This window comes from Liolophura sinensis, chromosome 9, assembly GCF_032854445.1.
Source record: "Liolophura sinensis isolate JHLJ2023 chromosome 9, CUHK_Ljap_v2, whole genome shotgun sequence".
Classification (NCBI taxonomy): Eukaryota; Metazoa; Mollusca; class Polyplacophora; order Chitonida; family Chitonidae; genus Liolophura; species Liolophura sinensis.
In genome coordinates this window covers 4,362,667-4,383,588 of record NC_088303.1, presented here as the reverse complement: position 1 = coordinate 4,383,588, position 20,922 = coordinate 4,362,667, and the positions used below count along the sequence as shown (strand labels likewise).

The following is a 20,922-nucleotide window of genomic DNA, read 5'->3' as shown; positions in this document are numbered from 1 at the left end:
AACATCAGGTGATAACTAACCACTTGCCACGACGCAGAATCTGCAGAGCTCTTGACCATTAGCTGAACAAAGCTTAACCTTTAACTCACTTGTCTGATATGTGGTGCGAAGAGGCACTGCAAAATATAATAATGTTTATAATAAACAGTCAGTAAAAATAAAAAAAAATAAAAAAATGGGCTGATGAGCTGATGTATAAAACTTGATTGCAATTTTAGGCTGAAGCTCGTAATGGCTAAATTTGTGAAACATGACCGTGATCTTGTTTGGACAGGTTCTTGCCTGCCTTAGCCTGATGTCGTTTGGACACCAGACCGTACTTATGGCTTGGCTTAACCACTAGGCTGGTCATTGACAACATGGCTTCAGCTGACAGTTTCGATATAGAGATAGTTTACGAACTATTCACAAAATGCGGCCGCGATGACGGGAGGATTGATATGGATGGGTATGCAGAAGCATTTGATGAACTGTGCAAGTAAGTATGCAAATATTACACTGAATGGTGTGTATACATAGCATGGATGAATGCCGAATGATTGGGCGGATGTGTCCAATAGTATCTGGTGCCCAGTTTTCGTCAAACAATTTCACAATGGCGTTGTCCAAAATCAAATGCCGTCCTGACAAAGTATAGACATTCTATCTGCGGAATTTTTGTATTGAGTTTATATCGTATTAGATGGCACAATCAGACCTGGGAAAAGTGGTCCATATTATATAATCAGGTAATATGAAATAGGCAACACCTAGGCGCGCACGCAGTGCATTACTTAGCCTAGTCAAGGATGACTACCCTTAGCTCTTTTATATTTATACTGACGCATGCATAGTCATGGATTGATTGTAAAATTTTCGGAAAACAGTCGATTACTAACCTCCAGTCGATTACTAACCTCCAGTTACTCCTTTGAAATGCTTACAACCCTAGGGCACCTGACTGTTAAAATCCTGAGATGTTCATCATCCCAAAGGTAAATATCCATCCGTGTTTATGGAAGTTCAGCGTCTCCACTCTCTTCTCATTTATGAAATGGCTGCCATCTACACAGCGCGCATGCGATATGAAACGGGTAACTTATACTGGCCTAATTTGTGTAGGCCATGCATGTCAAAACAACAGCACATGTTCTAGTTTGGTTCCGCTAACTTTGCACTGATCTGTACTTCCTGGTGTCCTGTGAGTCTAAAGCTGGCATTACGTTGTCAAAAATGTCCAAAATGTGGACATAATTGATCTTTTCTAAATTACCTCTGCAGTCCAAAACAGATGTTAACTGTGGGTGTTATCTCTCATCTCGCCTGCACATGCACAGGACACCCATTCTCATGTCATGGTCAACACTGAAGCAACAGCCATTCTGCCTTCCCCACAATTATGGGTCTTGAAAACGTTATCGTTCCTGAATGACACGTGTATTTAACCTGAAAAGATGAGCCTAATGACTGCCTTGTTTTGAAATGGTTTGCCGTGTCATGAAGTACGGGGCTGGTGTGCCATTACCAGGTGGAATATAGCATACCTGGACTGTTTTGGACTGCAGACATAGAAAGGACTTATCGAACATGGCATCTCTATGGTTAACAATAGGCTGCCACTGTGGCTATGATACTTTGCCCACTCAGTAGAAAGAGTTGAGTTGAAATAGCCACCTGGGGCTAGTTTGTTGAGAAATCCCATTGGTTACTTAATCAAGTGTTTAAAAAGGGGGCATGTTTTGTTTGGGATGTAGCCAAATTATAAATGGGGGAATTTTTTTTATTTTTGGGGTTAAACAGTTTAGGTGTGTGTTTTTTGAGGAAAAGTAGGGGTAAAGTGGAGGATATGCACTGTAGGAGCTGTTCTATTCATAGTTTTGCAGTGATAGCTGCTTTGAGCCAATCATCACCAAACTCTTTCATCATGTGACTAGAGTACTCGAGTTGAAAATAAACAGGATTTTCACCCAGGGTAGATAGGCATTGAAGATAGTCTACACATAAAAAAGAAACATACGGCTTTTAGGAAAGAAATTCTCTCTGGAAAAGTAATCAGAATGTGTTTAACCTTCAGATATGATAGTTTCAGTGTCCTGAAGTACTCTAAAGTTTAGGAATCGGCGAAAATCACCAGTTTGCCCATTAAGCTCAATGTTATTTATCACCTCCTGCTTCAGAGACTGGAATGTAAGTAGATAAGAGTGTTACCCATGCTGCAGTCTGGTCTCTGAATACATGATGCTACTTAATTGTCATACAGAATGTGTAGACACACCAGGTTGGAGTGCATGTAGATAAGAGCTCCTGTCAGGATATTCAGGCAACAAAATAACCTGTAAGTTAATATAAAACCTCTGCTTCGTCCAAAACTACACTTTGATGATGTTTCACAATTTGCATATACGTTGCAGAATATTTCTGTTGTCTGACATGATACACTAATTTTCTGGTTATAGTCTGGCATAGTTTCTCCAGATGTCATCAGTGCCTTTGTTCATTTCTCTATACCTTCCTATGTTTATCTTTCACTTCCTTATCTGCTAGCTGCTGCCACGGGTGTGTAAAGAGCCAGATTGCATGTAGTCATATATGCACTAGACTAGACCCTTGTGCAAGCTGCCTATCTTGCTCTGGACATATGAAATTGAACAATTTTTCATACAAAACTCATGCAGGTAATCACTGCACATAATGATTCCTGGAGTAAAGGTCATAGGCAAGAAATAAAAGAAACTCCTCCGAGAAACACCCCATATGAAGATGATTAATGTCATTTTACAAGGGCATGAAATGTGAAATGGGTTGATGGTGTCTGTGAAGTAAATTCCATACTATTTTAAGTTGCTGGCCCGCCTGTTTTCATGATTCAGAAACTGATAAACACAAGTACAACTCTGTATAAACTTTGATGAAATACTATTGTGCATGCAGGAATAAATCATAAAAATTCAGGGGAATAGATGGTTTGATAATATGTACATGTATTCCTCTTTATGTGACGGTGGTTGTTGTGTTAGGATTACTGGGTGTGATAACAATGATTTTCATTTTTAACTTCTAATTGTTGGAAAATGTTTCATTTTAAATGAAATTGGTTTGTTATTCTTTTCTTTTTAGACTCTTCAATCTTCTAGGAACTGTGTTCACTTTTGTCACATCTGATGTCCATGAAAAAATTGGTATTTTACGGGCCTACCGTCAGTCTGAGCTGGCTAAGCAGTATGAAACTGTGAGTGACATGATCCACTATGAGGTGGAAAACAAACTAACAAACAAGAAAACTAAGCCATTGTCTGGCTCAAGGACGTTGCTACGGTTACACAGAGCTCTGGAATTTGTGATTGATTTCATGACAGCTGTAACGCAAATGGAGATTTCGAAAAAACTTACCAGTATTGCAGGGGAATCATACCAGAAGACTCTGGCAAAACATCATCCGTGGGTGATCCGGAAAGCAGTAGGTGTGGCCATGTACACACTCCCCACCGGAGAGCAACTGCTCAGTAAAATGGGCAAGCACGATATGGACAAGACTTTAGAGCTGATGAATGGCGTGATTCAGCTTGCCCAGCCTATCTATGATGAAATTCAGACAATTTACACATCTAATAATCTCCATAATTTAGCGTAGCTCATTTAGCGTAGCTATTTAATAAAGAACCACAGTCATTGTATACTCAGGATTTGCACTCCACATATATCTTGTTTTGAGTCAGAATTTCACAGAATCTTGAAACACATCATTGTAATATTCATTATGAATTATATGTAATGCATTTCCTTACTTATGTTGCACAGCTGGAAAACCGTTTGGTTGTTTTGAAAAGTGCAGGTACATGCACCAGTAATTTAACAGAAAAATAGCATAGAATGATTGATACAATTTTTAATAGCTGGGTACATTTTTACAAGTATCTGTTGAAATTAGCAATATTTTCACAATATATATTTGTAATTTATAATTTATTATTTTTTTATCTGTAGATATCAAGATGTCAGTTCAGTATATATGCTTGCATGTGGAGAATGGGAGTCAGTTAGCACATATTGTTTTGTAAAGTAACATAATTGCATGATAAAAGACTAATAATGTAATACTATTATGAGCATAAAGACCTGACCACTGTGATTTAAGAGGACAACTTATATGGAGCATGAATGTTATAGGCCATTGCAAGAGTTCTAGTATTATACTAGTTTTTACTGTGTTAAGGATTTGAAACTTGCACTCTTGTGACAGTTTAATGACTCTCTTTTAATAAAAAAAAGTACACTGGTAAACTGTGAAATAAGCCATATAAAAATCAGATGTAGTCCTGGTGTTACCTTATAGAAACCTGATGGTGGTGTTTACTGTCACACACTATTCACTGAATCACTGATAAGCTCATGACAGCAGTTTAATAACTCAACAAATTCAACCATGGGCATTGAGCATGTTTTGGCATATTAGATGAATGTTCTCTGATTTGAATAGCTTGTTTTAAAATTTTTCATATGTGCACTAACTGTGCCAACCTGAGCAATACATTTTGATCTTCAAAATGTTATGAATTAAGTTTTCAAATTGCGTGTAAAGTTATACTTTACTGTTTGAATTTGATGAGGACTTAAGGTGACTGGAATTCTCGGGTAGGGTTTAGTGCTTGGAATAATCCACCTGCCTGTGGCAAGTAACTGACAAACTTTCCTCCACATGTCAAGCTTACAGGTAGTTATTGTAAGAGAGATTCGATTAGACTTTAGTACGTGCTCATATCCATTTCAAGGAAGGGTTTTTGAAAAGTAAATAATATGACTTATAATATGATAATATGACACTGGAATGTCGTACTCACTCAGATGTTTTGTTTTTGGAATTTCCTTTAGAGGTTGTTCACCTCTCATGTATCTGTTCACTCTGGTTGAAAACATTTCATGGCTTTATGATATTATTTTGCATTTTGATACTGCCAGTTTCTAAAGTTTTGATCTTGTAACAAGAATTCCCTCGCAACCTTGAACCTTGAAGTCCATTCCAAGCTGTGCACAATCTGTGTACCATAACATATGATCAGGTTTTGTTTATTTGTACCTCTTAAAGCACATTACTGTGTTACATCAAAAAGTACATATTTTGTTCTGTATATACACACTTGTTCTGGCTAGCAGATCAATTTTCTGCTTAAATAAGTTTAATCTCAATGCTAGTTGAGTCATACACATGGACTTGCATAGAACTACTTTGGTAACATGTGGTTTTTATGTAGTCACTACAGTATCTCTTAGAGTAACAACACCATGTGGAAGCACCTCATAAAATTCATTTATTTGACTGAACATTGTTAATAATGCCACACTATCTCCAGACAAGTACTACAGGAAAAAGTAATGAACAAAGAAGCACATATTGATTCCATTTTTCTTCAAACAAGAAAGATTGGTATTGAATATAAAAATACACCGATATATATGCTATTGTCTTTCACTCTGTGGTCATAATGGACAAATCATCATATTATTTGAAAAAAAATATATGCCGTGTGTTGACTTGATTAACTAAATACTGTACAAAAAATTTTTAAAACGATTGGGCACAGATTTTGGTAAAAGTCAAACACAGTTTTGGAAAAAACTTACTTTTGCAATGTTTATTACTGCATGTAATTTCGGACATAAGCCTGACTTGCTTGATATCTTTTTGCAGTTGTAGAAAGTGTTTCTATCCAGAATTATCCAGAATGTATTGATTATAATTTATGATCACAAAATGTACAAACCATATTGGCAGGAAGAGGTTTTTATCAAATGCAGGAGTAGGAGAAGGCACAAATTCACTGGGATGTGGACCAAAGGTGGGATTTGAACCCACAGGATGTCCTAGCAATTGAAAGGCAAGCACCTTTAAGTACATGTGCTAAAACTTGGCCCATTTCCCACTGTGTCAGTTTACCTTTATGTTAAACTGCTGGTAGTAAAGGACACAATACATTAATACCCTTCAACCTACGACAAATGAAGTGCCAGAGCGAAGGAGCTTTGGTGACTGATTTAAATGCCTGTCTTAAAGGATTAGTGTCCAGATTTATTATTTATTCATAATTAGCTACCAATGTATATATTGTTAAATTGAGCATAAAAAAATATAGGAAAAAGGTATATTAATTCGAGTAATATGGCTCTTGCTCTTGTTTTTTTGACTAACACTCTGTAGTGGCTGCCGATTTACGTCATACAAGTCCAGCCTTTACGAACTGTCAGAGTTTAGCCATTTAACTGAGAGTTAAAAACGCTAGAGAGACAACAAGCATATCACATTTCTCCACGAAATGGTTTGCTTTTCTGTATACGGTTGTAAAAACAGGTGGTCGAAGAACCTCTTTAAACAGGTTATAATTTTTATAATTGGGACCAGTAGGTAAATCTGGACACTAATCCTTTGTCTGCTTCGTAAATTTGAGGTCACACATGGATTCTCAGAAGATAGGTATAATTTACTGAGAGACTTCACTGAATGACCGCCAACTTGAAGTCACACCACATGGATTTCTCGGAACAACGTAAGACTGAATATAGGTGCATTGCCTGTAGTGAAGCTTTATCTTGGTCATGAAAAAGTTGCTTGTCTGGCAGGTCGCTCTTCACACAGTCAATCTTGGTGCCCTGACTCTACAGTGACTAGCATTTGGTCTGTCCTTTATGCTAGGGCTAATCAGTAAAGAAGAGTGAAAACTGGTAATGTTTTAGTCTTTAACATGGTTTAAGTGAATTACCTAAACTTACAGCAAATTAACAACTTCTTATAATGAACAAGTTGTCAGATTAGCAATATTTCAACTGTATCTTATTCATTCTTTTAACTGATGTTTTACGTCACACTAAAGAATATTTGACTTATACGATGATGGCCTGCATTATTGTGAGAGGGAAACTGGGCAGAGCTCAAGGGAAACCCATGACCATTTACAGGTTGCGGCCAGACTTCATGTCTGGCTGGACTTGAACTCACAGCAACGGCATTGAGGCAATGTTCCTGGGTCATCGCGCCATGCTGGCATGCTAACCACCCCAGCCACGGAGGCCCCCATTTCACCTGTAATATAGAGTGGTATGGTCCCTGGGTCATCGAGCCATGCTGGCGTGCTAACCACCCCAGCCATGGAGGCCCCAATTTCACCTGTAATGTAGAGCTATGGTCCTGGGTCATTCAGTCATACTGGCGTGCTAACCACCCCAGCCATGGAGGCCCCCATTTCACCTGTAATGTAGAGAGCTATGTTCCTGGGTCATAGCGCCGTGCTGGCGTGCTAACCACCCCAGCCATGGAGGGCCCCATTTCACCTGTAATGTAGAGCTATTGTCCTGGATCATTGAGCCATGCTGGCGTGCTAACCAGCCCAGCCATGGAGGCCTCCAATTTCACCTGTAATGTAGAGCTATGGTCCTGGGTCATTCAGTCATGCTGGCGTGCTAACCACCTCAGCCATGGAGGCCCCCATTTCACCTGTAATGTAGAGAGCTATGTCCCTGGGTCATAGCGCCATGCTGGCATGCTAACCACCCCAGCCACGGAGGCCCCAATTTCACCTGTAATGTAGAGCTATGGTCCTGGGTCATTGAGCCATGCTGGCGTGCTAACCACCCCAGCCATGGAGGCCCCCATTTCACCTGTAATGTAGAGAGCAATGGTCCTGGGTCATTCAGTCATGCTGGCGTGCTAACCACCCCAGCCATGGAGGCCCCCATTTCACCTGTAATGTAGAGAGCTATGGTCCTGGGTCATTGCGCTGTGCTCGCGTGCTAACCACCTCAGCCATGGAGGCCCCAATTTCACCTGTAATGTAGAGAACTATGTTCCTGGGTCATCGCGCCGTGCTGGCATGCTAACCACCCCAGCCATGGAGGCCCCAATTTCACCTGTAATGTAGAGAGCTATGTTCCTGGGTCATCGCGCCGTGCTGGCATGCTAACCACCCCAGCCATGGAGGCCCCCATTTCACCTGTAATATAAAGAGCCATGGTCCTGGGTCATTGCGCCGTGCTGGCTTGCTAACCACTCAGCCATGGAGGCCCCCATTGCACCTGTAATGTAGAGAGCCATGGTTCTGGGTCATGAGCCGTGCTGGTGTGCTAACCACCCCAGCCATGGAGGCCCCCATTTCACCTGTAATGTAGAGAGCTATGGTCCTGGGCCTGTATTTATCAAACATCTTAAAGCAAGTAAAAAATTCAAACATAGCTACAAATTAAATGCTTTGCTCTAGAAAGCTTAAAATTTGTACACTGATTCTATTTGCAAAACAATGTACTAACCACGATTTGAGTTTTTTCTTGTTCTGAGTTTTTAAGCACTTGTCGTAAATGACTTCAGTCTTAAGTTGCTTAATGAATACAGGCCCTGAGATCGCATTTATCATGCAACTTACGGCTTAAGTCATAAATTGCAAATGCTTAAAAATCCAAACTCAGAAAGAACTCAAAATGTGGTTGTTATTTCGTGATGCAGTAAAGAGTCAGTGTACAAATTTTAAACTTATAGAGCAAGACAATTTTACTGTGGCTGCGTTTGAATTTTTGACTAAAAGGCACAGTTAAAAAAAAAATGTCCAACGCACAGAATCTTGTGATAAATTACAGTTTAGTTGGAATTATATTTGACAAGTACATAACAGTATATAACAACAGATACTATCAACAAATTCCATACAGAACACCTTTTCAGTTCAATGTTACAGTTTTGGTAATTTTGAGTCATGCTTTAGGGGAATAACACTCCCTTCTCCTGTAATATACATGTCAGTATTCATTAATACTGTTAGCTGTTTAGCAACATCTAAGTGCTCACCAATAAACTGATACATGATCGAAAGAAAACAGAAGAAACAAGTTAGCATCAACAGACCATTGGCACAGAAAACAGAAGAAATAAGCATCAACAGATTAACGGTACAGAAAACAGAAAAATAAGTAAGCATCACCAGACCAATGGTACAGGAAACAGAAGAAATAAGTAAGCATCAATAGACTAATGGTACAGAAAACAGAAAAAATAAGTAAGCATCAACAGACGAATGGTACAGAAAACAGAAGAAATAAGTATGCATCAATAGATGAATGGTACCGAAAATTGAATCAGAAACCACCGTTTTCTATTATCATTGTGCTGTATGCCATCAGGCTTCTACAGTAAACTTGTCTGCAGTATACTCCAGAACTTAGAAGCTGATCTTCACCAAATCTGACCTCAAGTTTGACATGGATCAACATCTGGGGTTTGTCTATTTGTTACATTTTATCAGACAATAAACATGTCCATGATCAAACATATCCACAGTTAATGTAATTGTTTCTGAAGCTTAATGACAAAGGGACTTAAAAAATGACCAATTATTTATAGTAGGCCCATTTCAGCATATTTGTTTATCATTATTTTAAAAATTGTAACACGCAATTGATAACCTTGTCCCACTGAGATAGTCCTCTGTCTCTAGACCATCGGGTTGGAATCTAATTCAGTGTTCATTGCCCACCATTCACTTATATATGTGCAGGTATCTATCCAGGTTTTCTGATGCTAGCACAGAGGAGGAGGTCACATATGATTTGATCCCAAAACCTTTTTCTAGATTTAGATTTTTTTTCAGTTGAATTAAATGCTGCCACGTGTAAATTCTACAGTGGGTTTTATTTATAATATTGATAATAGTGCATGAAATTCAGTTTTCTACAACTTTCTTCAGTTCTTAAGAACTTACAACATATTGACCACTATATAGCAAAATGGTCAACCAAGTACAGTTTGAATTATTATTGAGTCACTACCAATAGCGTGTTTGCACGTTATCATTCAGTGGCCATATAAGGAATGCAGCATGTCTTACACCCTATGTGCTTATATGTTACAGGGTTTGTTTTTTCCACCAATACACATACATTTTGCCACTTGTTAATGTAACTGCAGGATTGATTCCTCTCCCTACTGTTAAGTTCCCATTTCAAGCATGCCACCAGACAAACCATCCTACAAACTGACTTAAAAGAATGACTTCAGAAATCTAAATTGCAACTAGTACAGTGCTCATATGAAAATCGACAAATTCATTTTAAGTTGACATTTTTTATTTTTCTACATACATCAATCACCAGAATGAGCTTAAGGAAATAAATCTGAAAGTTAAAATACCTCATCAAGATGATTAAGTCATATTTATAACTTATTAACACTTGTGTATTACCATACAGACACGCTACCAGTGGTAGTGTTTGAGAAGAATGGAATGCTTTCTTGGAGCTGTATCAATAGTTCCTTTTGCAGTACAATGGATGTCAGAAGGCCCAGCTAAGTACAGTACATATTTTGTTGTGTGAAATTCATATCAAGTGATTATAGTGTAACTGATTTATGGATCATTCCAAGACGGATTCGTTAACAGTTTAAGGTGTAGCATTTCAGGTATATATTATTAATGTTTTAGTAATAAACCAGGCAAGGAAGAAACATAAATTAATACAGCTTTTATGTCAATGTACATCCACGGCTCCTTAGCAACAATATATACCAATGCTATCGGTACATTCGTACTTAGATGTGATATACTCAGTACTATGACAATTCATTAATGTTTTAAGCTTTGATTTTCTCTGGGTGTACTGGCATCATGTACAGTTCAACTACACACATGTATAATACTGGTAATATCATGCAAATACATGTAAATGCTGTATACAGTAGCACAAAGTCTAAAGCACAATATAACATATTTCAAATATTTTCAAGTAATGGTACTAAGGTTAAAAACACATCATTAAAAAGGCTAAACATTACAAGAGAGTGAAAGATTTGGTCCCATTGAGCTCACAATGGATAAGTGATGATAAATATTCATTAACATAGATGCTGCCATATGCTCTGACTACATGGGGTGCCTTAAACACAGTTTGAGTTAAAGGAATAATAGATCACTGGATAAATAGTAACAAACACATCTCCTTTGGTCAAATGAAACAAATATACTATTTTCAAGTTGTACATATTTTTTCACAGTAGATGTATCATTATTAACCTTTGTATGCTATAATATTACGTTCTCAAAAATGTCATTACCAAAATACAAGATCATCACCATTCCCATTACAATGGAGATCAACAATGGCAATGACCAGAACAAGAACCATCACAACAGTTAGTCACAACTTTGGGGAACACAGCCAAATATATGTGTATAAATATGATTATACAAGAGAGTGAGACCAAAGAACAAACTATACTGAAAGCCTTGTCAGCAATCAATGACAACTGCTGACAGAAACAGCATATCACAATGGATATAACAAGAAGTCAATAAAACCATTTACAGAGGGGCCAATCACAACCATCGATTCACAACCAGTTAAAAATTGTTACATAATGTTAATTTAAAACACAACCATGTCATATAAAAATGTCACAGATCTTAGAATTGATGTAGATATTAATAACCAGTCCTGGACTGAATGGCAACACTATGCCGTCCTTGCTCAGTATCTAGGACACAATTAATATATTGAACACAACAGGAGCAGCTTACATATTGTTTCTGTTACATGTATATTATGGAGGTATAGATCCTTATATGTATCTCTATCATTATAGGTACAATCAATACTATATGCATCTTTGATTGCTCAAACAAGTACATATCTGTTCTAATACATTTCCAGGCAACCTGCTAAAACAACAGGACCCTGGGTAGATAGGAACTGGCATATTCGTTGATATGAAACAAAGATCTGAATTTAGAACTATCAGCCCATGTGTGTGACTAATGACACATAAATGATACATAATACTGATTGCTCAATTATGATGTCAAATAAATGTGGACACCCTTACTTCAGCACCTGTAATGACTCTATTTTGGATATGTTGTATAACACTTATACAGGGCCCAGATAATGTAATGATTTAACACATTCATATAACCATGAAGGTTCGTATCATCTTTTCCTGTGTTACTCTGACAGATTACATGAAGCAGGTTGAAGACCTATTACCTTGGGACTGTTTTGTTCAAACCCACTGAACTAACATGGCAACGTATTTTTTAATGGCATTATTCATGCAATACAAAACTATAATGAGAGAGTTGTAAATTTCAGCTGTACCAGAAAAATTGTTGGAAAAATTTTGCTCTGTTTTGCTGAATGTTGAGAATAAATGGAGAATACTGCACAGTTTGAATACATTTACATTTTTGTTGTGAAAAAAAAGAAAGATATCGTTTAGGCTACAAAGCAATCTTAAAATTTTGAGGATAAGTAACCAAATGTTATATTACTACAGACTTAATTCACAGAATCCATCAGCATTCTTTTCTCTCACTTTCTTTGCACCATTTTTAGATATTAGTGAGTCCTCCTATTCATGAATGGCTATTTACGAAACTTAAACCACGAAGTGCAAATCACTGGTGTCAAGACTGGTGGAGGTAATCAACCAAAGATTTGATTCTATGAGTCTTTTGGTTTCAGGAAGAAAAATAAAAAAAGTTTCTGATTTATTTGATTGGTGCTTTTGAAATACTCAAGAATATTCTCCTTACACAAAGGCGGCCAGCATTATGGTGGGAGGAAATTGAGGAGAGCTAGGGAGAAACCCATGATCATCCACAGGTTGCTGGCAGACTTTCCCCACATACCACCGAAGAGGAATCAAACAGATATGTAAAATAATGACAATGATCCAATACCCACTAATATAAAAATGATTCCTCTGCTCTATATACACTGACATGGATGTATGGTTAATGGCTAAGTGGTGATTTATCTCTGGAGATTAAATCTGACGAAGTTCAAATGTGATATTTATTCATGCCAAATCCCCATCTCGCTTAACTTTGTTACTGTAATAACAAGCTTTACTACAGTCAGATACAGTTTGTTTAGCTTCTTTACTCACATTGTTCTAGCTCAGCAGAAAGAGCCACAACATTTACTCTAACTCCCCTAATGTAAACCGTTCTTCACAACCAAAATCAATCTGTCAATCTGTAGCATGGTGCAATAGAGCTACAATCTTTACACTGACTTGGTCCAAAATGAGTCATTCTTCACAACCACAATCAAATCTAGAGCTCTGGACAAGAGCCACAATCTTTACATTGACCTGGCCAAAATGAGTCATTCTTCACAACCACAAATCAATCTAGAGCTCTGGACAAGAGCTACAATCTTTACACTGACTTGGCCAAAATGAGTCATTCTTCACAAGCCACAATCTTTACACTGACTTGGCCAAAATGAATCATTCTTCACAACCACAATCACTCTAGAGCTCTGGACAAGAGCTACAATCTTTACACTGACTTGGCCAAAATGAGTCATTCTTCACAAGCACAATCTTTACACTGACTTGGCCAAAATGAATCATTCTTCACAACCACAATCAATCTAGAGCTCCGGAAAAGAGCCACAATCTTTACACCTGACTTGGCCAAAATGAGTCATTCTTCAAATCCACAATCCATCTAGAGATCTGTGGATAAAGCCACAATCTTTACACTGGTCAAAATGAATCATTCTTCATAACCACAATCCATCTAGAGATCTGTGGATAAAGCCACAATCTTTACACTGACTTGGCCAAAATGAATCATTCTTCATAACCACAATCCATCTAGAGTTCTGTGGACAAGAGCCACAATCTTTACACTGGCCAAAATGAGTCATTCTTCACAACCACAATCAATCTAGAGCTCTGGACAAGAGCCACAATCTTTACACTGACTTGGCCAAAATGAATCCTTCTTCATAACCACAACCAGTCTAGAGCTCTGTGGACAGAAGCCACAACCTTTACTGTAACCTGGGCAAATTAGCCATTCTTCACTACCACTGACAATAAATCTGTCAACTGACCACACTGGAAAAGAACCACAATCTTTACACGGCCTTGGCCAAAATAAGTCATTCTTCACAACCACAACCAGTCTAGAGCTATGTGGACGGAGCCACAACCTTCACTCTAACCTGGCCAAAATGTGCCATTCTTCACAACCACAATCAATCTATCAATCAAGAACATAGTGGAAGAGAACTACAACCTTAGCACTGACTTGGTCAAAATGTGCCATTCTTCACAACTGCATGAAAAAGAGTCACGATCACTAACGGAATATAAACAGAAATGGTGGTAAAACGATACAACAAATGAGGCGTGCTATAATGTTGGGAGATAAAGTACAGTTGTAACGATGCAGATTTCAATGGAAATGTCCAGGCACATTGTAACTACTCCTCAAACGTCATGGTAATATTTTCCTTCACACTGATCACCAGACAGAACACTTGTGCTTCGGATTCATCCTACTCCCAAGAGGGCAACCATAAGCTTCTGAAAAATCCTTAGAGTTTGACAGCGGGCCCAGGACTCTACAAATGCAAGTTAATAACACAGTTAAAATACAAGTGTCATCCATGGCCTAGGAGTCTGCCAAACATTACAAGGTAACACAGATAGAATACAAGTGTCCTCCATGGCCTAGCACTCCACATACACATACAAGGTAACACAGATAGAATACAGGTGTCCCCCCATGCCCCAGCACTCTACAAACAAAAACAAGACAACAGATAGAATACAGGTGTCCCCCATGGCCCAGCACTCTGCCAACCATTACAAGGTAACACAGTTAGAATACACGTGTCCTCCATGGCCTAGCACTCTACAAACAAAAACAAGACAACAGTGAGAATACAGATGCCCTCCATGGCCCAGCATTCTGCCAAACATAACAAGGTAACACAGATAGAATACAGGTGTCCCCCATGGCCCAGCACTCTGCCAACCATTACAAGGTAACACAGTTAGAATACACGTGTCCTCCATGGCCCTGCACTCTACAAACATTACAAGGTAACACAGTTAGAATACACGTGTCCTCCATGGCCCAGCACTCCACATACACATACAAGGTAACACAGATAGAATACAGGTGTCCTCCATGGCCCAGCATTCTGCCAAACATTACAAGGTAACACAGATAGAATACAGGTGTCCTCCATGGCCCAACACTCCACACACACATACAATCTAACACAGAATACAGGTGCCCCCCTTGGCCCAGCACTCCATACACACATACAAGGTACACGTAACAGTTAGAATACGGGTGTCATACATGCCCAGAATATACAAATGCCTGTGTTTGTGAATGTTCAAGCATTTGAAAGGCAATTAAGCACCTTTGACAGCTTGACCACAGCTTGCCCCCAGTAAGAATAGGGGTGGCATGCATACACACATTTTAACAAGGCAGGAGTCACGTAGATTTTATTACGCAGCTGCCTTTCACAACAGCTTTCTTGGGAATATATATTTTTAAAATATGTATATACCGAAAAGGGTGTATCTCTAATAGTGTAATTTTCTAACAATTAGATTGTGGAATAATGGCTTCCATTCTATGTACTTTGGACCATGAACGGTGTGTTCAAATCCAGCCTCTGACTGATTTACTAATTTATTTGATGGTGGGCAGCATTATGATGGCAGGGACACCAGGGTAGAACACAAGTAATACATGCAACCATCCATAGGTTGCTTTCAGATTTACATATAACTCTGTTCAGCTCCTGTCTTAAGTGAGAAATATTATGTAATACAGCATAAAACACAAATTACACAAATTAACCTCCGGTCTACACGCACAAAAGGCTTAATTTAATGAAACTTGCTAGTAATTTCTGTTATATCATGAAAGCAAACTGACAGACATGAAAACCAGTCAAAAATCAGAAAGACAACCGATGACCATATCTGCCCAATCTACCTATACACTTTCCGTCACCCTATTACCCTAATACTTCAACCTTTCCAATCGCTTCTGAAGCCAACATTTAGAAACATTCTGACAGAACTATATAGTGTACAGAAGTAATTTGAACACTTATGAAGCTTGCATATTTAATGACACAAACCAATGAATTTTAGCGTCATTTTCATATAAATTCCAATGAAAAAACTGCTTTAGTGGTCAAAAAGGTTGAAGATTTACAATGGTTACCTGATAGGTCCTGGGCTGTGCACAGCAATCCTGATTTTCTGAAGAGCCTCTTCATCTCTCATTGTGCCACACCAAATCTGTTAACAATGTCATAAATTACAAAACACATCTACATTTTTGGTTAATAGATGATAGTTACCAGTTCCTTACTTTTTCAGTGAGTAGGGTAGGTAGTGGTGGTTGTGTTTAAAGGTTGCATTCACACTGGTACATGTACATAAAACTGAATAGACTGATCAAATTAAGGTTAAAACTTGAAGACAAAAAATGTTGAAGCTTTCCTGAATTGAATGAATGAATGAAATCTTTATTTAAAGAGGGTAGCTCTGACAAATTGAACAATTTGCTCTCCCCAGAGGCCCTCTATAGCAATACATGAAAATTAAACAAGTACTAACAGTATATACAAGTCCATTTTTTAAAGACATGAAAACAGTCACTACTTCTACCAGCTTTAAATATTTAAATATAAATTTACTGGTTGAAATAATTTTTCGATTAATCTGACTTAATAGCAGAAAGTAATGGTGCTGTGTTGATTAGACATTCTAAACTGTTCCATGCATGACAGTCCACTTCTGTAAAACTGTTTTTATAATAATTAGAGTTATGCTTATCAAGATTGTTAACAGATGTTATTCTTTTACACAGTGGTGACTCATCAAGCAATCATTTAAAAATCAGACAAATCATACGATATCTGATGGGATCAGAAATTGGCATCCAGCGTAACTCTAGGAGAACAGGAACTGTAGAAGTATGGATTTTTTGCACGTAATAATTTTAATAATTTTAGCTGCTCCTTTTTGAAACTTAAATACTCTGTCAATAAGTGAATGTGGACAAGTTCAACAAACTGAACTACAGTAATCAAAATGTGGCAAAATATAGCTATGAAAAAGTTTTTTGTGTCTTTAGATTCAACTAAATCTTGTTCTGCCCAAAAATTCCAAGAACTTTCGAAATTTTTTTTCAAATGAAATCAATATGATCTTGCCAAGTAACTGTTTTAATGAGACTAATGTTCAACTGAACAGTTTTCAATTCTTAAGACATGGCTTTTTACTCTTTTTTACATTGTCGAAAACTTATTAACATAAATTTTATTTTATCTGGAATTACATACATTTCATTTTGATAACACCATACAGTAACAGCTTTTAGGCTTTCATTCAAAACTGTTTCAATTTCTGTAACAGTTTTAGCACAACAATGGACGGTTGTGTCATTAGCAAAGTTCTCAATGTGAGAAGTACAATTATAATATATTGTGGAAGGTCATTCAGACACAGGATGAAAAGTATGTTACATGTAAGTTCGACCGCATCATCTGTCACGGAGCATGTTTGGTGGAAACGTCTAGCATCAATGCATCTATGAGGTACAGACATTGTGTGAAATTCATCATGATAGATCTTTGAGATGATGTTAAGAAACACTGGCTATAAAATCAGTCTCTGCTGTAAATCAAACATGACCAATGGAAGCTACCTTTAATCACTAAGTTCAACAAAAAAGCAACCACAACCATCCGCTCACCGCTGGAATGGCATTGCCTTCATGTGTAAGTCTGAAGGTGATCGTCTTATTTGTTTGAAGATTTTGAGTTCACAGCAAGTCATAGATAGGTGAACAAAACTCAAAATAGCAGCCATTTTGGATCACAGCATCAAAGTATCCGCTCACGGATGGAACTGTCCAAGTTTGAAAGTCGCCGTTCATTTGCTTTGCAGACATCATGTTCACCAGATGGGTAAGTCATAGAGAGATGAATGGAATTTAACTTGGCTGAAAGAAGCTATCTTGAATAACAGAGTTCAGCCTTTGAAAGAACTCTATGGATTTGCTGATGTACACATAATTTATATGATTTGGTGGGAACCATTGTATGTGATTATAATGCCTTGGCATTGCTCCTAATTATACTGACCAAACATCTATCCTGAAAAGATTACAATCTGAAAAATGTGTAATGAAATATAACAAAATTAATTTATCCTTGGATTGTTCTTTTATTGGCTGACAAGCATACACGATAGTGAGACACACAAAAGACATGTTGACATCAACCTTTGCAACATTACACACCTGTGCATAATTTAGGAAGAACAGCTGGTTATGGTTGAGACCTATCCCAGGTAACAAGGGTTCTTCACCATTTCGTTCCACCCACTTTCTGTAAGCCTGGCAAACAGAATCAAGGCATGTCCTACATTATTCCAAATATTGGTACTTAATAGCCTAGGCCTAATAGCCTTTAGCTGCTCTTGGAAAATTCTGAAAACATAACTTCATTTATGGTAAATATGTATTTTTTTACAAAAAAAATCTCTTTTTTAGGCATGGCAGCTATGCGATAACCAGATTGCTATTATTTGGCAAATATCATACATAAACTTTATGTATTCTATGTAGTTCATTGTAATTATGTTAAATTTTTACTTAATGTTTCAATTTGTTTGCTGAAATGAAGCCCAGCTTAATGTATTGAATGCATGTACAGAGTCTGTTAATGTCAACCAGACATATTTTCACTAAATATGATTCTGTTTATTTGTTTGATTGTTGTTAAATATGCCATACTGATGAAGTTTGTGCTCGTACAATGGTTGTCGGTATTATGGGGGAAGGAAATTTATGAGTTTTTATTAACACTGACAGTGAAAAAAGCATCAGACACCTGATGGTCCCCAAGGCCCCAAGTAACACTGAGAGCATTGCTGCAAATTCTCTGTCCAAGGCTGGGTTTGATTTCCAGTTTTAATTATGCCACTCACAACAAAAATGTGCTTGTATGCTTTAGCATATCCATATCTCTAGGATCATTTGCAAAGGAGATGCACTCTGTGAAAGCAGTCCGCTATATGGCTAGAATAATCTCCCTTGTTTAAGCTCTTGCTTGTTGACCTTGTAGCTGGCTGACAAGCTTCCTGTCACGCAGCCAGAATATTTTGCGTTTTTAGAAACAAGAGAGGCCAAAATGATAAGTTACATTATTTCTTTAATAAGGAATTGTATGATCTGAAATTAAGTCATCAACATATCCGAAAATATTGTTTTTTTATAACAACTACTGATTTAACTTGAAATCATGTGAGGGTTCACTGCATTTTTGATTTCTGTAAGTTTGACCGTGTTATTGTTTTAGGAAACATCTCAGCCAATGTATTTTTGTTCTCAGAGTTTCAGGCCCGAAGTCTACTACATTATTTAACTACACCAGTCACTGCGTATCAAGCCTATTTAAATACTCTGGTTACTGTACTTGTGTCTAGTGGTGATATTATGAAACTTACGTATAGACACTGAATTCAACCTTGATATTTTACTATGTTCTCCAGACATTCACAGAGGTCAAGCACCTGAACTTACTTGGGACCTGAACAGCATGTTTGATGTTTCAGGTGCCATTACAATCACTTTCCGTTAAATTATTTCTTTCTCCTTGCTTGAGGATATGAATAATTTTGCTCACGTATCTCCACAGGGTGAAAATTGCCATGTCAATGTATTTATCCTTACATCAAGCTGTACTGGAAACAATTTCATGAAATATCTTACTTTTTAATTTGACTTATTTTGTTGCATTTTCATTGCATATGAGTAATGCCCATACAAATCTAATCTGCATACTGACGAAATTCACTTCCATATCTTTGGTTGGGTAGGTGTACAACCTCAGAGACTTACCCTATAAATCTAATTTTCAGTCATTTACTTATCAATAATTATGCTTCCTTGCTATCTGTATTTAAAGATCATTGAAAAACATTTTAATTCACACAATTTAAGACATGCAAGCCTACGCTCATCACAAACATGTAATATAAAGTCAAAAAAAAAGGAGACCTTGTAAGACTGCTTTAGTCCACCGTTGTCAGCAATATTCTCTCCTTGTGTGTTCTTTCCATCAATCTGAAATCAGACATCAGCAGCTGTACTGTGAATTAGGACATATGTTGTTTTACTTTATTATTTCCCTGTTATAAGCTGTCGTAAGAATATTTCACTAACATCACTGTGGTCACATTTATGAAGGAAACTACTGCACTTTCTCTAACAAATGTGAAGCCTCAGCTGAGCTTGCAAGAACTGGATTCAAACATAAAACACATTTCACAGATTTCACTGTCTCTTCTCATTTTTATTTTACTTACTTGATGAGAATTTCATCTACATGTGTATGATGTCCATTAGATTTAGTTGGTATGAATGATTGTGAATTGTTCACAATATTTCAGCCTGGTGAAAGTTTGGTTGGAGGAAACTATGGAATGCCTGGAGGATATTCCTTGGCCAGTGGCAGAGAAACCGGCAATCAGCATGCCTAATAATGTGTTTCGATATACTGATTCTTCAAATATTCAATTAATTCAAAGAAATGGCTGTCTAACTGTACAACTATAAGTCACTTATGTATATGTTACATTTACTTGCTTTGACTGTCACACAGAAACAGAAGGCCAACATCTTCAGGCCTATCCTTACTCACATTCATGTCAATCTGGTCCAGTACGTAGCTGGAGTACTGGTCAATCATACACTGAGCCCGTTCTTGGAAAGCAGCAATTGTCTCATTTTTCCACCACTGCTTGAGGTTACCATCTTGGTCATACTGTCGACCTACAGACATACATGTACACAGACTTTCACAGCTAGAGCATAACCAGTGTGTCCAGTCTAAAAACATCACCGTTACACAAAAAACAATACAAAAACATATAGCTGAACAGCTATGGTTCCAAGGTTCAAGGTGGCATTTGTTCAGCTTTTATTTTTTTATCTGGTATAGTAATTTATGCTGCACTTAAGAATACTTCACTTTTACGACTGCGGCCAGCATTATGGTGGGAGGAAACTGGGTAGAGCTCAGGGGAACCCACGCCTATCCCCACGTTGCTGTCAGACCTTTCCACGTACG

The 20,922-nt window shown here is 37.6% G+C and overlaps 2 protein-coding genes across 11 annotated transcripts in view; one reads left to right on the top strand and one right to left on the bottom strand.

Annotated features, from left to right (window-relative positions):
• Positions 1-355: 355 nt before the first annotated feature.
• LOC135475833 (ceramide-1-phosphate transfer protein-like) lies at positions 356-3,610 on the top strand. The gene is made up of 2 exons (XM_064755773.1): positions 356-478; positions 3,097-3,610. Exons 1-2 carry the CDS (start codon positions 360-362, stop codon positions 3,608-3,610), a joined length of 633 nt encoding a protein of 210 aa, XP_064611843.1. The 5' UTR covers positions 356-359.
• A 4,967-nt stretch (positions 3,611-8,577) lies between these two features.
• The window catches only part of LOC135474671 (neprilysin-1-like), a 69,478-nt gene continuing 57,133 nt past the window's right edge, over positions 8,578-20,922 (bottom strand). For 9 of the 10 annotated variants that reach the window (XM_064754211.1, XM_064754214.1, XM_064754218.1 and 6 more), the window contains 6 exons: positions 20,494-20,624; positions 19,851-19,916; positions 18,090-18,185; positions 16,002-16,078; positions 13,647-14,367; positions 8,578-13,023 (listed from right to left, as the gene is read on the bottom strand). In XM_064754211.1, the coding sequence (XP_064610281.1) occupies positions 14,268-14,367; positions 16,002-16,078; positions 18,090-18,185; positions 19,851-19,916; positions 20,494-20,624 (470 nt within the window). In that variant the 3' untranslated portion in view covers positions 8,578-13,023; positions 13,647-14,267. Of the gene's footprint in view, positions 13,024-13,337; positions 13,574-13,646; positions 14,368-16,001; positions 16,079-18,089; positions 18,186-19,850; positions 19,917-20,493; positions 20,625-20,922 lie in introns of those variants that run through there. The other variant, XM_064754213.1, reaches the window with a different exon arrangement.